Here is a 19,101-nt window from a genome sequence, read left to right as displayed (position 1 = left end):
ATATGGTCCAAGATATAAAATTGCTGTACCATGTATTTATTTTCGTCGGATCAGTCTGATAATGGTTTGGAGAAACCAGGGCATTTCTTTAGTTAGATAAATGAAGAATGTTTTCCCTGAAGATTGAAATTATTCATTTTATTCTTTTTGAATGTGATTTTGTCTGTCAAAATCATAGGTCAAAATGAACCAAGGAAAAAACATGTCTACCCAGCTCTCATTTGCATGCTAAACATTTGTATTAACTTATGAGGTGGTCTTTGCTTTTACCCCGCAACTCAACAGCGCCCCCTACGTTCTTAGATGACGTGTAATTCATGCGACAGTTTACCACTCACGGAGAGACACATGTGAGGTGCGTGTTAGTCGAGCTAGCTAAATGAAGACCTTGTCAACATTATTTCAACTCTGGATTACAAATAAATAATAAGGATTGACGGAGAAACACACCATGGCGAGTACACTGCAGTTTAAAACAAAGTGAGTGACTTTGTAATGGTGCATACCGGCATGTAGCTCAGCCTGCTAGCTGCTATTTAGCTGACTTAAATGACCATAACACTTCTTATGTCTTGATGTCTTAACTATCAGTCAGTCAACTTTAATGATAATTTTCATGATTTTTACGTACAGTTATGCAGTTTCAAGCAAAATCGAGCCGTTCTACAAAGGAGGAAAAGTTCAGGTAAGAAGTTTGATCCTTGTGTCGTACTTAGATGCTCTTGTAGTCTGTAACGTTGAGTTAAAAATCCAGCTTTTGTTGATCATTTGCCATAGATCAGCAAAGACGAAAAGCACATATTTTGCACTTGTGGGACACGCATAAATGTGCTGGACATTGCAACAGGAAAAGTTGTCCATAGCATTGAGCAGGTACGTAAAGCGCTTTGAAGTTGTCAGTGTGTATGGAATGGAATTGTCAGTGTGTATGGAATGTCATGTTCTGTCATCTACGAAATCCCAACAAGTGCCGATTTTACCTTTCCAGGATGACCAGGAAGACATTACTTCATTCTCATTAAGTCCTGATGACGAGGTAATGTAGTATCTGATTTCTTTCACTTAAACGGTGTTTTGCTTTTCACATCCCTCTTAACCATTAATCCATTTGAATTCTCGTCAGGTTAGACAAACCCATTATTGTCAGTGTGGTTTGAACAGTGTGCTCTGTTTGCAGATCCTGGTTACTGCCAGCCGGGCCCTTCTGCTCAAGCAATGGGACTGGAAGCAGGGTCAATGTACGCGCTCCTGGAAGGCCATCCACAACGTACCTGTGGCCAGCATGGCCTTCGATTGCACATCAACACTCTTAGCCACAGGTAAACAATCCTCATGCGCACAACACAAATGATATCGCTTTTGTGCGTCTTTCAATGTCTGTAGATAGTGATGTGTTGATTGTTCTTTTTCAGGGGGGTGTGACGGAACCATAAAGCTGTGGGACGTGTTGAAACAGTACTGCACACATAACCTGAAAGGCTCCTCTGGGGTGGTCCAGTGAGTAGCCCAATCTCAAGAATATGTTCTTTATGCACCGTGTACAACAAGCTGTTTTCTACACACATTTAGGTGTAAAACATGACTCATCAAAGTGAGATAGCAGGATAGGATTTGTAGTGAGATCTGTAATTTCAAACACAATCCTCAGAAGAGTGTGGAAATGTTGAGTTTTAGCAGTAGTATAAAAGGTGTAAAAACCTGCCATCTTCTGCTGAGGATGATTAAAGAAAGATGTGATGTGTGATGAATGAAGGCAAGCACTAAGACGCTATATTAAAGTCATAGGAATAGCATTTATTTGTACTGCCAAAAGTTTACCATTTGGATAGAGTGTGACCCAGTGTGCTTGTCTCCCCTCAGCCTTGTGGAGTTCCATCCGGACATCAGTCTGCTTCAGCTGTTCTCGTCCTCAGCCGACTGTGCGATCCGCATATGGGATCTGCGCAGCAGCAAGTGCCTCTGTGTGTTGGAGAGCCACTTCAGTGCAGTCACTTCCCTGGCCTTCTCCCCCGACGGAAACACTTTAGTCAGGTACCACTAGCTCAAGCATTCCTCCAGTACCACTAATTCACTGATAGGACTATATGACTGTGTCAGAATTAGTGTTTAAAGTTCCAGGATAGGCTTAGTTTCAAAGAAATATTTGAACATTTGTTTTTGCTTTTTGTTGACAGTTCTGGACGAGATAAAATCTGCACAGTGTGGGATCTAGAGAAGAAGAAGGCGAAAAGGACAGTCCCCGTTTATGAGGTAAACTCCACAGATCGATGGCTGTGCAGAAACTGAAATATAGTTCAGGTAGAGGCACATTTAGTATATCTGCAGTATTGTGAAGAAAAGAAGTGGTTTTGACGTTTCAGCACCACAGAGAAGCTTCATCAGGGATGTAGATCACACAGCACAAATTTGAAAGCGGGCAAAGGTTTGAAAACTATAGTAGAGTATCACTACTTCTGCTTGAAACGAAAAACCTGGCACTTCTGGAACCCTCCAGTCTAGCGAGTCCCTTTGCTATGTGATTGGCGGAGATGAATATGGTTAAGACCATGGTGATAAAGAAAAGTTGGCTTTAGTAATAGAACCACTGAACCTTTACTGTGTTTAACCTTGTATTCCAGTCATGGTCTTTGAGTATGTTATACCAGATTACCGTAGGTATTAGGTGATATGACTAAATGTGCAAGCTCTACATTTAGGGTCTAGGGAATGTGTGAAAGAGTTTTTGTACAAATGTGTACAATGTTTAGAGATAATGTTTAGGTCATGCCATTGCCACATGGTGCCTTTGTGATGGGCACGTTTTGACTAATTTGTATGTAACGAATGTTCACCACTGTGCTGTGCTGTAGGCTGTGGAGGGGGTAGTGCTGCTGCCAGAGGGGGAGGATTGCTCTGACATCGGAGTGAAGAACAAAGGGCTGCACTTCATCACTGCAGGCAGTAAAGGTATGACATGAAAAGGTTTGAATGTGCTGCATATACTAATACATAATGCTGGGTTTTGAGTGTCCCATACACTTAGTTTATCATTGAGTGAGGTGTGGTTTTAAACACAGTATTGGTACTGAATGGAGTCCTCGTTACACAACATCCCCACTGAATCTCCCTCTCTCTCTCTCTCTCTCTCTCTCTCTCCCCCCCTCTCTCCCTCTCTCTCTCTCTCTCTCTCTCTCTCTCTCTCTCTCTCTCTCTCTCTCTCTCTCTCTCTCTCTCTCTCTCTCTCTCCCCAGGCGTGTTAAGAGTGTGGGAGGCCAGCTCGTCCCAGTGTCTCCACAGCCAGACTCTGCCCGCAGCGGAGCCCAAGGTGGAAGCCGGAGCTGAGGACGATGTGCACCCGCGCAGCCTCACCTACTGCCTGCCCATGCCCGCCTCCGGAGGCCTGGCCACGGTCACCGCCGAGCACAACATCCTGCTCTACCGCCTGCCCACACTCACTGTCCAGCAGCAGGCAAGACCGCTCAGTTTTTTTTCCCCTCTCATTTATTTGATGGGGACAGACAGGAATACTGTAAATGAGAGACAGTTAGCCATGTGGGCTAATATCATCCCTTGTCCCAACCAGTTCTTAAAAAGGCAGGCTGGGGTAAAAATGAATAAAAGACATGACCTGTCACTCAGTGAGACACCTTGGTAGTTTTCTCATATAAATCTGAAAACACAGGGAGTTTATTTTGCGTGTTGTTGTTTTTGTTGTTCCTAGTTTGTTGGGTATAATGATGACATTCTGGACGTGAAGTTCCTGGGCAAAGAGGACACGCACATTGTGGTGGCCACCAACAGCTCCCAGCTCAAGGTGTTTGAGCTGGCCACCAGCAGCTGCCAGATTCTCTATGGACACACAGGTCAGTGAGTGACCACTAGGGGGCAGCACCTCCTCTGGTTTTGGATGGAGAGAATGGAAGCATTCAGATTGTTTTTTTCCTGGGTAATGTTCTTATCAGAATGAAATGACCTGGACATATTTTGTGGTAATACCTGTTTGGATTAGCTGTCTGAAGCATCCTTGGTGATGAGCCACAATTTTTTGTGCCAGGTATCAACAAACAATGCACATGACACACGTCATTAACACCCACCTTCTGATAATTAAGTTCCCTTGTGTAAATGCAGTCAGATGTCCTTATGTAATATTCGTATCTTTAGTTGACCTTCAGTTCCATCAAGGTTAAGGTAACGAGGATAGAAAACGACAAAAAAAAATGTTTTACTAGTTTTTCTTCATTATTTGGATATTGAAGTTTATATTGTGAGTGAATGTATGAACATTTGAAAACCATTTCCACTAAAACACTTGGCAATATATGTAGCCTTTCTGGTGTTTCCCTCTCACATAGCCAGAAAGCTCGGAAGTCGGAGGTGAAAAGGTTTAGCTGACCTAATAGTGACCTAAGGGAAGTTCCCAGCTCATTTTTCTTTCTTTTGTTTCTTTGCAGACACCATTCTGTCCCTGGATGTGTTCAAGAAAGGTTTGCTCTTTGCCAGCTGTGCAAAGGTGAGTCATCTGCTCTCCGCTCTGTCAGAACTAATTAAAGCTCAATTCTGCCATTCCTACATCATGTGATATACTTTCTGTATGCTGTACTTTCACAGAAGAATGCCCCAGTGACACTGTACAGTGTTTAGTAGAAGTCAATGTTTACACACCAGTCAGAGGTCAATTCATGTTTTATGAAGAAGATTTTTTTAAAAATTTCTTAATAGGCAGACAAGTCCAGACAAGGCCATTTTATTTATATATCACATTTCATACACAGAGGTAAATCAATGTGCTTAAGTACATACAAGATTAAAAGTACAAGAGTACATTAAAGGGCAGTAGGCCATCGTTGACTAATCCTTGACCATCAGACAGTTTCTCAGCACGTTATTACTACGGTACTATGACAAAAGCTCTGACCGCCTTTGATGATTTATAGGCACATAACCAAGGGGGCAGGCGAACGTTCGGCGAGTGTAGACAGTACGGCCGCCGCCATGGTAAATAGGAGACCAGTGCTAGCTACCCATTCCATTGAATCCTATGGGGCGTAAGCGACACTTTTGACATCAAATAACGTTACAGCGTTTTAAGCCATTACCCGTAATTTCCCGACTATTAGCCGCGGCTTATACATTGATTTTGCTACATTTCTTCAGCTATGAGGTTAATACAGGGGAGCAGTTAATATGGTGTTAATATGGTTTTGTCTCTTTTAACTTGCATAAAACACTGTCCTGCGGCTTATACACAATGCGGCTTATATGTGGGAAATTACTGTATACGAACCTTTTCTATTTTCGGAGTAAATACAACATTGTGAGATTGGCGTTATAACCTCGTAACTGTCTTATCGGCTGAGTAATAAACGTTTTTCTGAAATCAATGCTAACGTGGTAATGCGCATGCGTCCAGAGAGAGTAAAGCGTCGCCATAGGTCAGACTCGGTCAGACTACGTGCCTACGTCACATGTACGACACCTGAGCCTGTGCAGGAGACCTATGCAGGAAATAGAAGACCAAAAAAAAAACGTTAATTTGCTTCCTCGGTCTCTGCTGATGTCTACGTGATGATCGCTCTGTCCATATCTTTTACTGTCTATGCACATAACCAGCAGTCCCTTTCGTGAAACAAATGAATAGTCTTGGAATTGCCCAGAGCGCTCACACACAGTGAGCACACGTGTACGCTAAAAGCACTGATCAAATCTCTGGTTTCAGGACAAGACGGTGAGGGTGTGGAGGATGAACCCAGAGAGTGGCGCTGTGGACTGCGTGGCGCAGGGCACTGGGCACTCCGACGCCGTGGGATCGGTCTGCTGCTCCAGGTACATGCCAGCCTGTCATGACCGGCACGACACGGTAGCTGGCACAGAATCAGAATCCGTGTCAGCCTTTGGTGTTAAATGACCTGAATCATAGTTTTGAGTCACATGACCATGGGATCTAGTTGACATATTTGGGTTCAAATTGTTAAAGTTTCCAATCGTTGTTAGTGGGTTTTAGCCTCCTGTATTTTATTTCAATCATATTTCAAACATTTGCTTCTTGAAATTAATGTTGGGGAGGTAGAGGTAGAGGTGGAGAGGAAGCCTAATTACATATATTGATTACCAGCTCATTATGTAATGCATTCTGAAGCCAGAATGCAGGATGTACAGGTGTGGAGTGTCTGGAATTTCAGAGGCTCATTTTGTCAGCTGACTGCTGTATTGTTCTGGTTCATTTGAGTGTGATTGTGAGCCATTAAGTGACCCCTGTGGTTGACCGTGTTTATTCCTGTGTCCAGGCTGAAGAAGGCCTTTGTGGTGTCGGGCAGCCAGGACTGCACGCTGAAGCTGTGGGAGCTCCCGGAGCCAATCCCCTCCGCCGAGGCCGAGGCCGCCCGCCTCACTGCCCAGGCCACCGAGAAGGCTCACGACAAGGTACCAGCTTGACCCCTCTGAGTTTGTGCGTGGTCATGAGAACCTGCCCTTTTCCTTGTCCTTTGTAGCATTGTGGACGAGAAAATGTGGCACAAAAGAGTTAATCATTGGTGTAATGCCCCTTTTCTTGTTGGTGCCAGCATGATTGAGGGGGGATGAGATTCTGACTCATGTTGGCTGAAATGGAAGAAGGAAATGCTATGGTTCAGCTAGCAGACGAGGAATGCGATGTTTGTACAAGAAGCTGGCAGTGATTTATCACTGATCTAAATTTGGATCAGAGACATGTTCCAGTGACATCTTTACTTTTACTGTGCCCGATTTCCGCCCTGGCAAGGAACGTGCCTTTTCCTTGTCTTCAGAGACACTTGTTCCACTCGAGCAGCTCTGACTTGTCTGGCAGGTTTCAGACTGAGCAGATAGTTTTGATTTCAGATCTACAGATCTAACGTAGCACACATAGATAGGGGACTCTAGGCTCCACCCTGAAAGAAGTGGTAGTACTAGTCCAAGTATGTATTGAAATGTTGTACAGATATCAGATTACCTTTGCCAATAATATTGAATGTGCTGGTTATGGTTTCTTCAGTAACATGTGGCCAGAGGTAAAGTCAGACGCACACAGTGGGCCGAGTCAGGCCGAAGTTAATTAATAAAAAGATAGATCACAGAATTAAACACTGGGTGCACGCGATTGGTTTATTCCATTTTACTTCACCGGAGAGGTCTCGCCCATTTCAGAGTCCCCACCTTGGCATAGCTTCCTGCTCCCCATATCGCCACCGAACTTGGGGCCCAAATCAGTAAGCTTGCTTGTATCGTTTGTTCGTCTAAACTGACCGACCCAGATTCAATGTTGGCCCATATTTCCTGATGTGCTGACTTGTCTCAGGAGTTTCTATGGGCGCCTCTCATTCGTTTTCTTTTTTATATACAGTATATCCTCCCTTCCTTCCTCGGTCCTCTTTCCCACTGATCTAGATAAAGAATGATGGGCGGCAACAACGGGATAGTCTATCCAGTGTTAGTTATAGATCAGTGGGAACGAGCCTGGAGGATCGAGGAGAGAGGTTGAGAAAGGGCCACTGTATCTGCATGACCACTCATCTCTCCATGTTCCTCTTGGTCTCTCCTTGCTCCAGGACATCAACAGCGTGTGCATCTCCCCAAACGACAAGCTGCTTGCCTCGGGCTCCCAGGACCGCACGGCCAAGCTCTGGTCCCTCCCGGACCTCTCCCTGCTGGGGGTGTTCCGGGGCCACCGGCGGGGCGTCTGGTGCGTCCAGTTCTCCCCCATGGACCAGGTGCTGGCCAGCTCCTCCGCCGACGGCACCGTCAAGCTCTGGGGGCTGCAGGACTTCAGCTGCCTCAAGGTAAACAAAACACCATCACATAGTGCCAGAGAGGGTTGAAGCGGAGCGAGAGGCGCAAACGTTCGACCGTTTCCGCGTTCTGTTTTCGCAAAGGGGAGGGGGGGCGGGGGGGGGAGAAATCATAGAAAGTGACGTTACATTAGAACTGAACTGCTTACCGATCGATATCCCACTATGACGTCCTTCCTTAAGCAGACAGGAACTGTTCGAATTTTGCTTGGTGATATTGAAATGGATCTAGACCTAATTGATTGTTTATTATTGATCATTGATTGATTATTATTCATGTCTTCTGTACATGTTGACGTCCCCCCCCCCCCCCCCCCCACACACTTCTTGTTTATAATGTAGGGTGCGTTGTCATGTTCAGTGGAGAGAGTAATATTGGAGACAACTGTTTACGGTATTTATCATACATTCAGCAGTCTAGAATAGTTTTCAACTCATAAATGATAGCAAAACAGTGAGCAACAGTAAACAAAAGCAAAAAAGAACAGATAGATAATAGTTCAAGAAAGAAAAGTGAAAACACAGAATAATGATTAAAAGTGTTGTGGCAGTAGCCCTGACTGGGTCTATTGGAATGATCTGTTTGTCTTTATGAAGACCTTAAGGTCAAGCTTTTAGTTTCAGTGGATGTTAGGTCCAGATTTGTTCACTTTTGAAAGTGTAGAACTCTCAAATGCAGGGTTCTCAGTTTTGATGGAAGTAGCCCTGATATGCATGCAAACACTTGATCATTTAGAAATGTAATTGATGCGTTACTGAATAGAGTTCCATAGAACAGAAGTCCTCAATAGAGCCAGATACTAATGGAAGGACTCCTATTTCATTGGAAGAGAATCAAGCTTTATCCAATCATACGTTCTCTAACTGGTTTGTTATGTAAAGTTAAACTTCTTGTCCCTGCTGAATCACTTCTCTCTCCCGCTCTCTAATAATGATCATGATTGATCACATCCTAAGTTCCACAACTGAATGAGTTCTAGGTAACTGTATCTGGTAGATGGGGCGTGACATTAATTGCCAACACCAAATCCGTGGCCGCTTTCTCCTGTATGCCTAGAGGCACATGCTGTTAATTCCATCAACATTTATCAAACAATGACAATGGCTGTTTGAATGCTGGCTGAGCCTCTTGTACAGCCTTGCCAGTGGAACAAAGTTGTACAAAGCATTCACCTTCCAGTGCAGTTAGGGTTTGTTTTTTGACGTCATGCAAAACCGCCTTGCGGGGGTTGTTTTTTGTTGTCAAACTGTTATGAAACATTAGAGTGTTAGATGCATTGTGCCTGCACTGTACATTCCACTCATGCCATTTTATTTGCAGGAGGGACATTCAATAGGCCAAGCCAATTTATTTACCATTGATTGGATATAGCCTATGACCAAATCGGTTGCTATTATTAGTACTATGACTAATGTACATTATAAGCGTGTTGGGGGTGAGATGTTCTGGAGCTGGGTGTGGACAACACGCTCAAGCACTTCCAGAGAAACGGGAGGTTGATGATGGGCCACAGGTTCTTAGAACAGGTATGATGGATCCAGTTCTCAGGGCAGCAGGTACGTGCCCATTTAAGGGCAGGTGTGTGTAGAGGCAAGTCACGGGTGGTGTGTAGGGTGGTCCTTATTTTTAAAGTCTCCGTTTGTCATGCTCTTAACCCTTCAAATGGTTCCTTTATGTAAGAAAATACAACACAATACAATACAACAATACAGCATTTTTTATGGCAGTAATATAATAATTACTTGTGGCTCAATGGCTTTAAACTTTCAGAGATTTCGATGATTTTCGTAAAAACAGTCATCAAAAACTATCATTTGAATTGGTATTATAACTGGTTGGTAAAATTCCCAAAAAATCTCCATAAAAGCATCTAATGCACCATAATGTGTATTTTAGATACATATTTTAGATACATATCTCAGTTTACTTATTGTAGAAACTAACTCCAAATGAATCCATCCATGACCTGGTTTAACAGATTCTACCTTTTCCAGTGGAATCAGTGCTCAACCACTTCCCCATCCACATTTTTCTTTTGTCTGAAGAACAGTTGCCGTTTCTCCTTCATGTGGTGGAAGATCACCGACGGATCTGTCCAGACTGTAAAAGGTCAACACTGGCTGCTGAGCATGAGAAATGAGGGATTGTTGAAAACTTTGGGCTTTTTTTTAGATTGTTGTCATTGTTCTCATGTCAGCTTTGCTCGGATTTCAATGAAATGTAGTTAATTTGCAACAGCTTTTAATATTACTTGTGTATCACAATATATCACTATGCTTAACATAGGCAATCTTCCACATGATTACCCCTACCTCTAAATATTTGATTTTTTTGTCAAAGAATTAGCATATTTCTCATTTTGAAGTTAAAAAGAACCGTTTAAGAGGTTAAGACACTAATATTTAGCAAAAACAGAAATTGGACTTGATAAGGACGACCGTAGTGGTGTGTGTAGACGTCTGGAGGTGCTCTGGCTTCTGAACTCTATACGGAGCAGTGTGTAGGGAAAAAGGACCTGTTGTTTTTATTGCTATTGTGGAGTTGTATTGGGTGGATTTGCTAACACTTAATGTGGAGTTGTAGTTGGAGTGGGTGGATTTGCTAACACTTAATGTGGAGTTGTAGTTGGAGTGGGTGGATTTGCTAACACTTAATGTGGTGTTGTAGTTGGGGTGGGTGGATTTCAGTGCTCATACACCTGGACGTGGATTAAAACCTCTTTTCTTTCTCACTTTGTGCTCCGGTTGGGAAGAGAGCAGTTTCACCAGCAGGCATTTACAGGATGAGTGATTATCGGTGGGAATTAGTCTGAGTTTAATATTGCATCTATGGATGATGACAACCTCTCCCCCCTCTCCTGTAGTGGTGCTCAGTGTATGTATGACCAGGGGGAGAGGCTTGGTTAAGCTGGTTGTAGTGATTATTAGTCCGCAGGACCGCAGCCAAGTCTCAGTCAAACACAAAAGCAAACAGAAAAACTAAATTAGCCGTTGTTTCCATGATTGATAGTGCAGGTTTGTGTGTGTGTCTGTGTTTGTCTTTGTATGTGTGTGTGTGTGTGTAAGTGAGAGAGAAAAAGAGTTAGTCATTGTGATGCATTAGTTTGTTTTGTAACATTGAGTCCTTTTCCCTGTTAGACATTCGAAGGCCATGATGCGTCTGTGCTGAAGATGTTGTTCACCAGCCGAGGGACACAGATCCTGACTGGGTAGGTCACTCACCCAGCGTCCAACAGCAGTGCCCCACTCAGCCGGGACCTGTTCCCTTCACACACTGAATTTTCCCAGCAGCTCGTATTTCCGTCATGGCATTCCTATGCGATATGTGCCCGTTGTGCTGATGATGGAATATCTAGATAATTACAGCCGTTATCATCTTCTGTCTACCATTTACCTGTGTGTCACGTGGAATCTGCCCTTCTAGCCATTTTAGCTCAAGTTCAAGCCACATCACCTTCACTTAATATACTGTAACACTACTAAGACATGCTGTGTTTATTTGATATTACAGTGTTGTTGGGCATTGTTTGGGTTCAGTCTGGTCATCTCTCTCTCATGCTCTCTTGCGCTGTCCTCTCCCAGCGGGTCTGATGGCCTGGTCAAGCTGTGGACCATCAAGACCAACGAGTGCGTGAAGACGCTGGACGCCCACCAGGACAAAGTGTGGGGTCTCCACACGAGCGGCAAAGACGACCTGGTGGTGACCGGCTCCGCAGACTCCAACATCGTCGTGTGGAAGGTGAGCGTGTGTGTTCCCCGCCGGCACGTCTCGTGTCCTGCCTCATCACGCTGGAAAGCTCACATGGTGCACCAGTTGATCCCTCGTATGTGACACACATTGAGTTTGCTGTTCTGTCAGTGTTTTTTTTTTTCGAGTTGTAATCACAACATGGTGTTTACTGAGAGGAATTTGTTTGATTTGATGTGTGTGTATACAGTGTATAGAACAAGTGTTGTATTAAGGTTGAGAGTCAGTGATTTTTATCAGGGCTGCGTGTCAGTCATGTACAGCTAACACAATGCATGGCTAAAGAAATGCTGACTGGAAAGCCATGATCCATGACTTGCATGTCAAGAATTTGGTCCTAGCATGAGGAACCTTTTGTCTGTGATTATGCTAGGGAGAACAATAGCTCCAAAGCACAAGGAGTTGTTGTGGTGATAAGATTTCTTGGTGTTGTAAGCCAAGTGTGACTGCAGTAGAGACTTCTGTCTGCAGCTAAACTGAACATTTGACTAATTGCTCAGATTCCAAAGGTCCCTTTGTTCATTCTAGTTTGCAGTGATGTGAAATTCTTCCTCCAATATTGCTGTAACCAGCAAGAGCTACATTGGACTACTGCATTCTTCAGGAAAAGTCGATAAATCGGATTCCACAAAGTGGAATGCATGTCATGCTCTGTGCAAATACATGAGAATATGATGTTCAGGATAAATAAGTCTTACCCCACGTGCTTTCTTTGCTTTAAACATCTCTCTGTGTCCGATTGGGGTGGTAGCAGTACCTGTTAGTGTTGCAGTGCTCTAACTTCAAGCTGTGCATGAGTTATGCGCTTGCACATTGCTGGCTGGTAAGCGGTGGGCCATGGTTCGATCACTTTGACGTACCTCTCTTCCTGTCCTCTTCTAGGATGTGACGGAGGAGGAACTAGCCGAAGAACAGGCCAAAGAGGAGGACCAGATCTTGAAGTAAGTTAACTGCTAGTCGCTAAAATGTCATGCTCGATGTTTTCTTTCTTTTTCTTACCAGCCTTGCCGACTCACGCTCACAATGGCAACTCAACCGTGGCGTGAGCAGAGCCAGTTGACCTGAAGTTTGGGACACTTTTGGTCATGGTGGTTTGAGATTGAATGGCATGCACGTAATGAAATGGGCTATTAAATAATTAACCAAATGGTTGTATCTAGTTGGAATGCCATGGCCTCCCCATTCATCTCTTCCCCATTTGTTTATTCCTATTTTTCCTGGCCAGTTAACCGTTAATGTATGGGCCTGACCCTGGTCATTCCTTTCAGCCACTTTATAGTTATTTATTACACTGCTCTGTCTGTTTATTTCGATAGGACACAGGAACTGTCCAACCTGCTGCATGAGAAGAAGTACCTGAAAGCCCTGGGCCTGGCCATCTCTCTAGACCAGCCGCACACTGTGCTCAAGGTCATTAAAGGTGAGGGTGTCTGTGTCTGTGTCTGTGTCTGTGTCTGTGTCTGTGTCTGTGTCTGTGTCTGTGTCTGTGTTGTGACTGACAGCAGTGCCTGCAGAGAAACCCTAGCCTATGGTGCAGTGCAGTGTAGTTACAACCCCTGGCAAAAAATATGGAATCACCAGTCTTGGAGGATGTTAATCCAGTTGTTTAATTTTTTAGAAAAAAGCCAGATCACAGACATGACACAAAACTAAGTTCATTTGAAATGGCAACTTTCTGGCTTTAGGAAACATTAAAGGAAATCAAGAAAAAAAAGAATTAATCAGTAACAGTTGCTTGTTTTAGACCAGCCAGAGGGGAAAAAAATATGGAATCACTCAATTCCAAGGAAAAAAATATGGAATCATGAAAAACCAATTGACAAAAGAACACTTCAACGCACCACTAGTACTTTGTTGCACCACCTCTGGCTTTTATAACAGCTTACAGTCTCTGAGGCATGGACTTAATGAGTGACAATCAGTACTCTTCATCAATCTGGCTCCAACTTTCTCTGATTCCAGTTGCCAGATCAGTTTTGCAGGTTTGAGCCTTGGGATGCACCATTTTCTTCAAATTCTACTACAGATTTTCAATTGGATTGAGCATTATCGAAGATGTAACGATCGCCGTCTCCCCAATGCCTTTACCTGACATGCAGCCCCATATCATCAACGACTGAGGAAATGTGCATGTTTTCTTCAGGCAGTTGTCTTCATAAATCTCATTGGAATGTGGATATAACTACATGAAAGTCATATTCAGTGATGTATCGCGTTTCTGCAATGGGCAAGGTGATGATGCTGGAACTTTTGTTTGGTGCCATTTCAATGAGATTAATGAAGACAACTGCCTGAAAAAAACAAGGTCATTGATGATATGGGGAGATGGCGATCGTTACATCTTCAATAATGCGTATATTATTATTTATTATATAAAGTTTATATTGACATTTTGGACACTTTTCTTATCCAATCAATTGAAAGGATGTTTGGGGATGATTACATCATTTTTCAAGATGATAATTCATCTTGTCATAGAGCAAAAACTGTTGAATTCCTTGAAGAAAGACACATAAGGTCAATGTCATGGCCTGCAAATAGTCTGGATCTCAATCCAATTGAAAATCTGTAGTAGAATTAAAGAAAATGGTGCATCCCAAGGCTTCAACCTGCAAAACTGATCTGGCAACTGGAATCAGAGAAAGTTGGAGCCAGATTGATGAAGAGTACTGATTGTCACTCATTAAGTCCATGCCTCAGAGACTGTAAGCTGTTATAAAAGCCAGAGGTGGTGCAACAAAGTACTAGTGGTGCGTTGAAGTGTTCTTTTGTCAATTGTTTTTTCATGATTCCATATTTTTTTCCTTGGAATTGAGTGATTCCATATTTTTTTCCCCTCTGGCTGGTCTAAAACAAGCAACTGTTACTGATTAATTCTTTTTTTTCTTGATTTCCTTTAATGTTTCCTAAAGCCAGAAAGTTGCCATTTCAAATGAACTTAGTTTTGTGTCATGTCTGTGATCTGGCTTTTTTCTAAAAAATTAAACAACTGGATTAACATCCTCCAAGACTGGTGATTCCATATTTTTTGCCAGGGGTTGTAGATATGATCTCTGATTAGAGCGGAGAGATCTTCGAGATCTGGCCCTTGTGTGAATGTCCCTAACTACTGGCACAAAGCAGTTATTATCCTGTCCCTTCTTATCACACTGAGTTGGGTTAGAGATGTTCTTTTAGAACTCAAGGCTGGTGGCATTGTTCCTGATTAGGAGGTGTTGTTTAGCTTTGAACATCAAGACCAAGTCAGGGAGATCTTGTAGGTTCCTGCTGCAAAGCATCATTTTGGTCTATGTGTCATGCAGGTTTTATACTTACTGGCATTTACTGGAAAGGACTCTTGTTACAAGTAAAAAAATAAAAAAAAAGCCAGATATTCCTTTTATCTCATCACAAAACTCTCTGTCAGTCGAGTGTTTGCACCCATACACAAAACACAAATGAAAACATGCTGTGTCGTCTGTAGTCATTTTTTTTTTTTTTAAATAACCTGCTATGTATCACTGCTTGAAAAATGGCACAGTCAATGCCAAAGGTTAATGCAGACACAGCATTGTGGTACAGCATGGAAAGACTGTGTGGACTGTGCAGATGATGGAAAAATGGCACCATGGATAGAAGTGTACTCATTGCAAAAACTATGCATTTAATGAAGTTGCTCCGTGACGAGATACTCAATCAATTTGCCCGTGTGTTTCATGCAGCGATCCAACAGAGTGACGAGAGCCAACAGCTGAAGAAGACTGTGCTGAAGTTACGCCAAGATCAGAAAGGTGGGCTCCTTCTCCTCGCAGATCTTTAAACGCAGTCGTTAACAAGTCTCCATGAGAACATGTTTTTAAACTTTGCATCACCCTAAACTGAGGGATGGAGATGACCGACTGTCCCAGTGCTGCCAATGAGTTTAAGGCTGTATTATCCCGTTAACCAAATGTAGGGAAAGACCTTTAACAGCCAACCCACATATTTCTCAGAAACGGCTTTCTGTGGAGCTTTTCAATCTAGGCCTGTAGTATACCTGTACCACTGATCCGGCAGTCAGGATGTTTAAACCCTCTGTGTGTGTGTCTGTGTGTCTGTCTGTCTGTCTGTCTGTCTGTCTGTCTGTCTGTCTGTGTCTGTGTCTGTGTCTGTGATCCCCCAGAGTCCCTGCTGCGGTTCTGTGCGGTGTGGAACACCAATGCCCGCAACTGTCTACACGCCCAGGCCGTCATACAGGTGCTGCTGACACACCTGAGCCCTGAGGAGCTGCTGACGTTCCAGGGAGCACGCGCACACCTGGAGGGCCTCATTCCATACACCGGTGAGCGAGCCTCTCTTACCTGTGTAGTATTACACCTGTAATCAACTGTTAATCTGTTTTATGACTCACTAAGTGATGCTTGTTGGCAATGGCGCAGACCTCATGACCTCATCAGCATCTACCCACATACATCCCTTGTGCTGTAGTTGTGCTCACACATCACACAGAGGGATTTAAACCTAACCAACAGAAATGGCAGTTTAACATTTTATTTTATGTTGTTATGTCATATGTTATGTTAGTATCTATTCAAGCATTTTTTGTAATGCAATCTGTTACACGGGTTCATAGCAGTAGTAAATATGTGTTGCAGTTGCTTTAGCGATTTAAAAATGATGAGGTTATATATAGTGATGTTAGTGTGAACAGATGTTTGTCAGACTGTGTATGTGTGTCTGTGTGTATGTTGGTGTGTATGTGAAGGTGTGCCATATGTGGAAGGGCAGCCAAGGTGTGAGTAGGGAGTATGTATGGAGGGTGTATGGTGTGAGGGTGTTTTATGTATGGGTGAATGTGTGTGAGTATGAATAATGGTGAGTGCGTGTTCTACAGTAGGTATGTATGGGTGAATGTGTGTGAGTATGAATGATTGTGGGGAATAACTGTGAGTAACAGAATGTGAATACCTAGTAGGACTGTATATTGATATGTCTAACAAGATAATATGTCTGTACTGGTATAAGCAATTTCTGTTACACGTATAAAATCAAATAAATATAATTATAAAAAAAAAAAAAAATGATGAGGTTATTTGGACCATGTTAATCTGTCGTTAATGGTTTGTGTTGGGTTCCCAATATGGACTGCTGATCTATCGACCATCTTGGATGTTATGCATTACTGCTAATGGCCAGGTTTCCCAAAATCGTTAAGAAGCTCTTAAGTCCTAAGAACTTCTTAGGAGCGCTCTTAGAACATTCTTACAATGCTCCTAAGAAGTTCTTAGCACTTAAGAGCTTCTTAACAATTTTGGGAAACCCGGCCAATGTTAGTGTAAGGTCTCTGCAGATCTGTCCTGTTGTTCTGTTGCCCCGGTGTGTGTGTGTGCGCGTGTGTGTGTGTGTGACGTGTGCTGATCCTTCCGTTCTCAGAGAGACACATGCAGCGTATCGGGCGCCTGCTGCAGGCCTCCATGTTCCTGGACTACATGTGGCAGAAGATGCGGCTCACTGGGGGCGCCGTCAGGTGAGGACAACAGGCACAAAGACTCCACTCTTCTCATGTAGAGTGTGTGTGTGTGTGTGGGGGGGGGGGGGGGGGGAGCACAGCACAGCACAGCACAGCACAGCACAGCACAGCACAGCTCTGTCTCGCTCTCTCTACATTTACATTTCTATGAAGGCTTGAACTGTGGCCTGCCTGAGTTATCTGTGTGCCAACCCGGAACACCCCGGGTCCAGAAAGTAAAAGTCCCGGCCTCCATACATTCTTTCCACCTGTGCACTTAAGACAGGTGATATCGCTAATTATCTGATCTACCTGGCTCCACCTCTGGTGTCAACAAGTCATGCCTGGATGGATCACATTTCAAAGATCAGACTGCAATATGTGATGCATATTGTGCAAGTCAAAAATCCACACAAAATTTCCGGGTAAGTTTATCTCTAGATAGCCACCTCTGCTTTGTGCAGTCATCAGAGGAATATTGCCGTTGTTGCCTTACGGTTCATTTAGAAGTTAATTTACACATAATGGTAATAAAAAGGATTGCTGTACCGCACACTGTTGACTTTTACTCGCTTTTATTCAGAGCGAACAATGCCTGTAGCGTCCTCAGGTTCGCTCAGGTGTATAACATAAAGGTGTATAGCACTGCAGTTTTGAGGACGCAGTAGCCATCCTAATGTAACTTGACACTTGTCTCCCTCCTCAACAGCGAGGGACTAGATGACGAGATGGACACCGCACAACTCCCTGGGTTTGAGCCCGTCTTCATGATCGACAAGAAGCCCGCTGGGGGGGAGGACAGCGGTGGCCGGATGTCACCAGAGCCGGAGGAGGAAGAGCACGAGCCCATGAAGGAGGAGGAGGAGGAAGATGATGAAGACGGTGGCAGCGCCTCCAAAAAAGCCGCCCTCCGCCCACACAACGGCACCAACGGCACAGGCAACACGCACCGGGCGGCCGCAGACGAAGGCAGCTCCGAGGAGGAAGACGAGGATGAGGACGAGGGGACTGAGGTGGCTGTGAGCAAAGCTGCAGCGAGTGCCTCAGAAGCACCTGCGTACATCCAAACAGAGGTCAGGTGATGGCCAGAGCGGGAACACTTGTCCATTCCACACGACCACAGACAGACGCTGCTTGAGTCTTATCCTGGAAAGACACGAAGAGAGGAGAGCACCTGTGACTCCAACTTTCACAAAAGTAGTTCTGCAGTGCTATACTTGGCCCCAGTCACAAGGAATATGTCAAAGGGATTTGCTCTGCACAATTAGTGTGCTTCATTGGACGGTAAAGTAAATATGACCTGGATCTTGATTTCAAGCAAAATTCGTTTGTTTGCATTGGAGTCCATTAGTAGAGTCTTATTTATCCTGGGATCATTGCCAGTCACTCCTGTCACTGCAGTCATGAATGGAATGGAATCTGATTGGAAGGCTTGGCACTATAGATCTGCTTTTGATATCTTTCAAGTGTGTACGTTCTTTGTCTGTATTGCAGCCTACATTCTGGACTTTTTTATGGAATTATTCACCAATGTTTGATAAAAAGAAATGTCACTTTTAAAAGAATGTGCCTCTCTCTCTCACGCACCCATATACACACACTAGGTTACTTTTGCTGTTAATCTTTAGGATCAAACCTGTTTTCACTGTTGGCACAACAAGCAGTGTATGCAGTGGAATATAGAAAATGGCAGGCTATTGTTGCGCATGTATTCAGGGGTATCGTGTTGCTGGGTTGTCTGTTGTGTAACCTCCTTTAGTCATCCAGCCAGCGGCGATAAGAGTTGTTGGCCAAGGCTCTAACACAAGGATGTGATGTGGAGAAAGGAGTGAGGTTGGGGAGAGGGTGGATAGGGGATATGACCTGGGTCAGGCTTGAACCATGGTCCCATGGGGCACTTTGACCCATATGTGGTGCGGGCGCCTAGTCAGCTACGCCACAGCACCCCCCACACTTTCCAAGTGATCTCCGGTCGTTCCATACATTCAAACCATTACTAATCCAAAAATTCCCATGGAATTCCCATCTCGCTCGGCTTGTCTGCCTATTGAAACGAGCACAAAAGGTTTCAGTTTTCCCAGGTGCTGTTGTCACAAGTGGCC

The 19,101-nt window shown here is 43.9% G+C and overlaps 1 protein-coding gene across 1 annotated transcript; it reads left to right on the top strand.

Annotated features, from left to right (window-relative positions):
• Positions 1 to 108: 108 nt before the first annotated feature.
• Positions 109 to 18,710, top strand: tbl3 (transducin beta like 3). Its single transcript, XM_062532256.1, has 23 exons — positions 109 to 480; positions 634 to 685; positions 778 to 873; positions 989 to 1,036; positions 1,178 to 1,319; positions 1,413 to 1,497; positions 1,861 to 2,031; positions 2,175 to 2,250; positions 2,850 to 2,946; positions 3,231 to 3,448; positions 3,701 to 3,842; positions 4,434 to 4,492; positions 5,699 to 5,805; positions 6,267 to 6,402; positions 7,545 to 7,775; positions 10,923 to 10,993; positions 11,367 to 11,523; positions 12,415 to 12,473; positions 12,849 to 12,952; positions 15,234 to 15,302; positions 15,674 to 15,832; positions 16,924 to 17,017; positions 17,709 to 18,710. The coding sequence occupies exons 1-23, from the start codon at positions 452 to 454 to the stop codon at positions 18,079 to 18,081; spliced, it is 2,775 nt and encodes a 924-aa protein (XP_062388240.1). The 5' UTR covers positions 109 to 451; the 3' UTR covers positions 18,082 to 18,710.
• The last annotated feature ends 391 nt before the right edge of the window (positions 18,711 to 19,101 follow it).

The sequence above is a fragment of the Sardina pilchardus genome, chromosome 3, assembly GCF_963854185.1.
Source record: "Sardina pilchardus chromosome 3, fSarPil1.1, whole genome shotgun sequence".
Taxonomy (NCBI): domain Eukaryota; kingdom Metazoa; phylum Chordata; class Actinopteri; order Clupeiformes; family Clupeidae; genus Sardina; species Sardina pilchardus.
Note: the sequence above shows the minus strand (reverse complement) of the source record. Positions and strands in the feature narration are given on the sequence as shown.

Excerpts from the sequence above, each read along its gene's own strand:
- tbl3 (XM_062532256.1), top strand. The coding sequence starts at position 452 with ATGGCGAGTACACTGCAGTTTAAAACAAA. Across the intron at positions 2,251-2,849 it reads GGACAGTCCCCGTTTATGAG|GCTGTGGAGGGGGTAGTGCT; the intron begins GTAAACTCCACA and ends GCTGTGCTGTAG. Across the intron at positions 2,947-3,230 it reads CATCACTGCAGGCAGTAAAG|GCGTGTTAAGAGTGTGGGAG; the intron begins GTATGACATGAA and ends CTCTCTCCCCAG.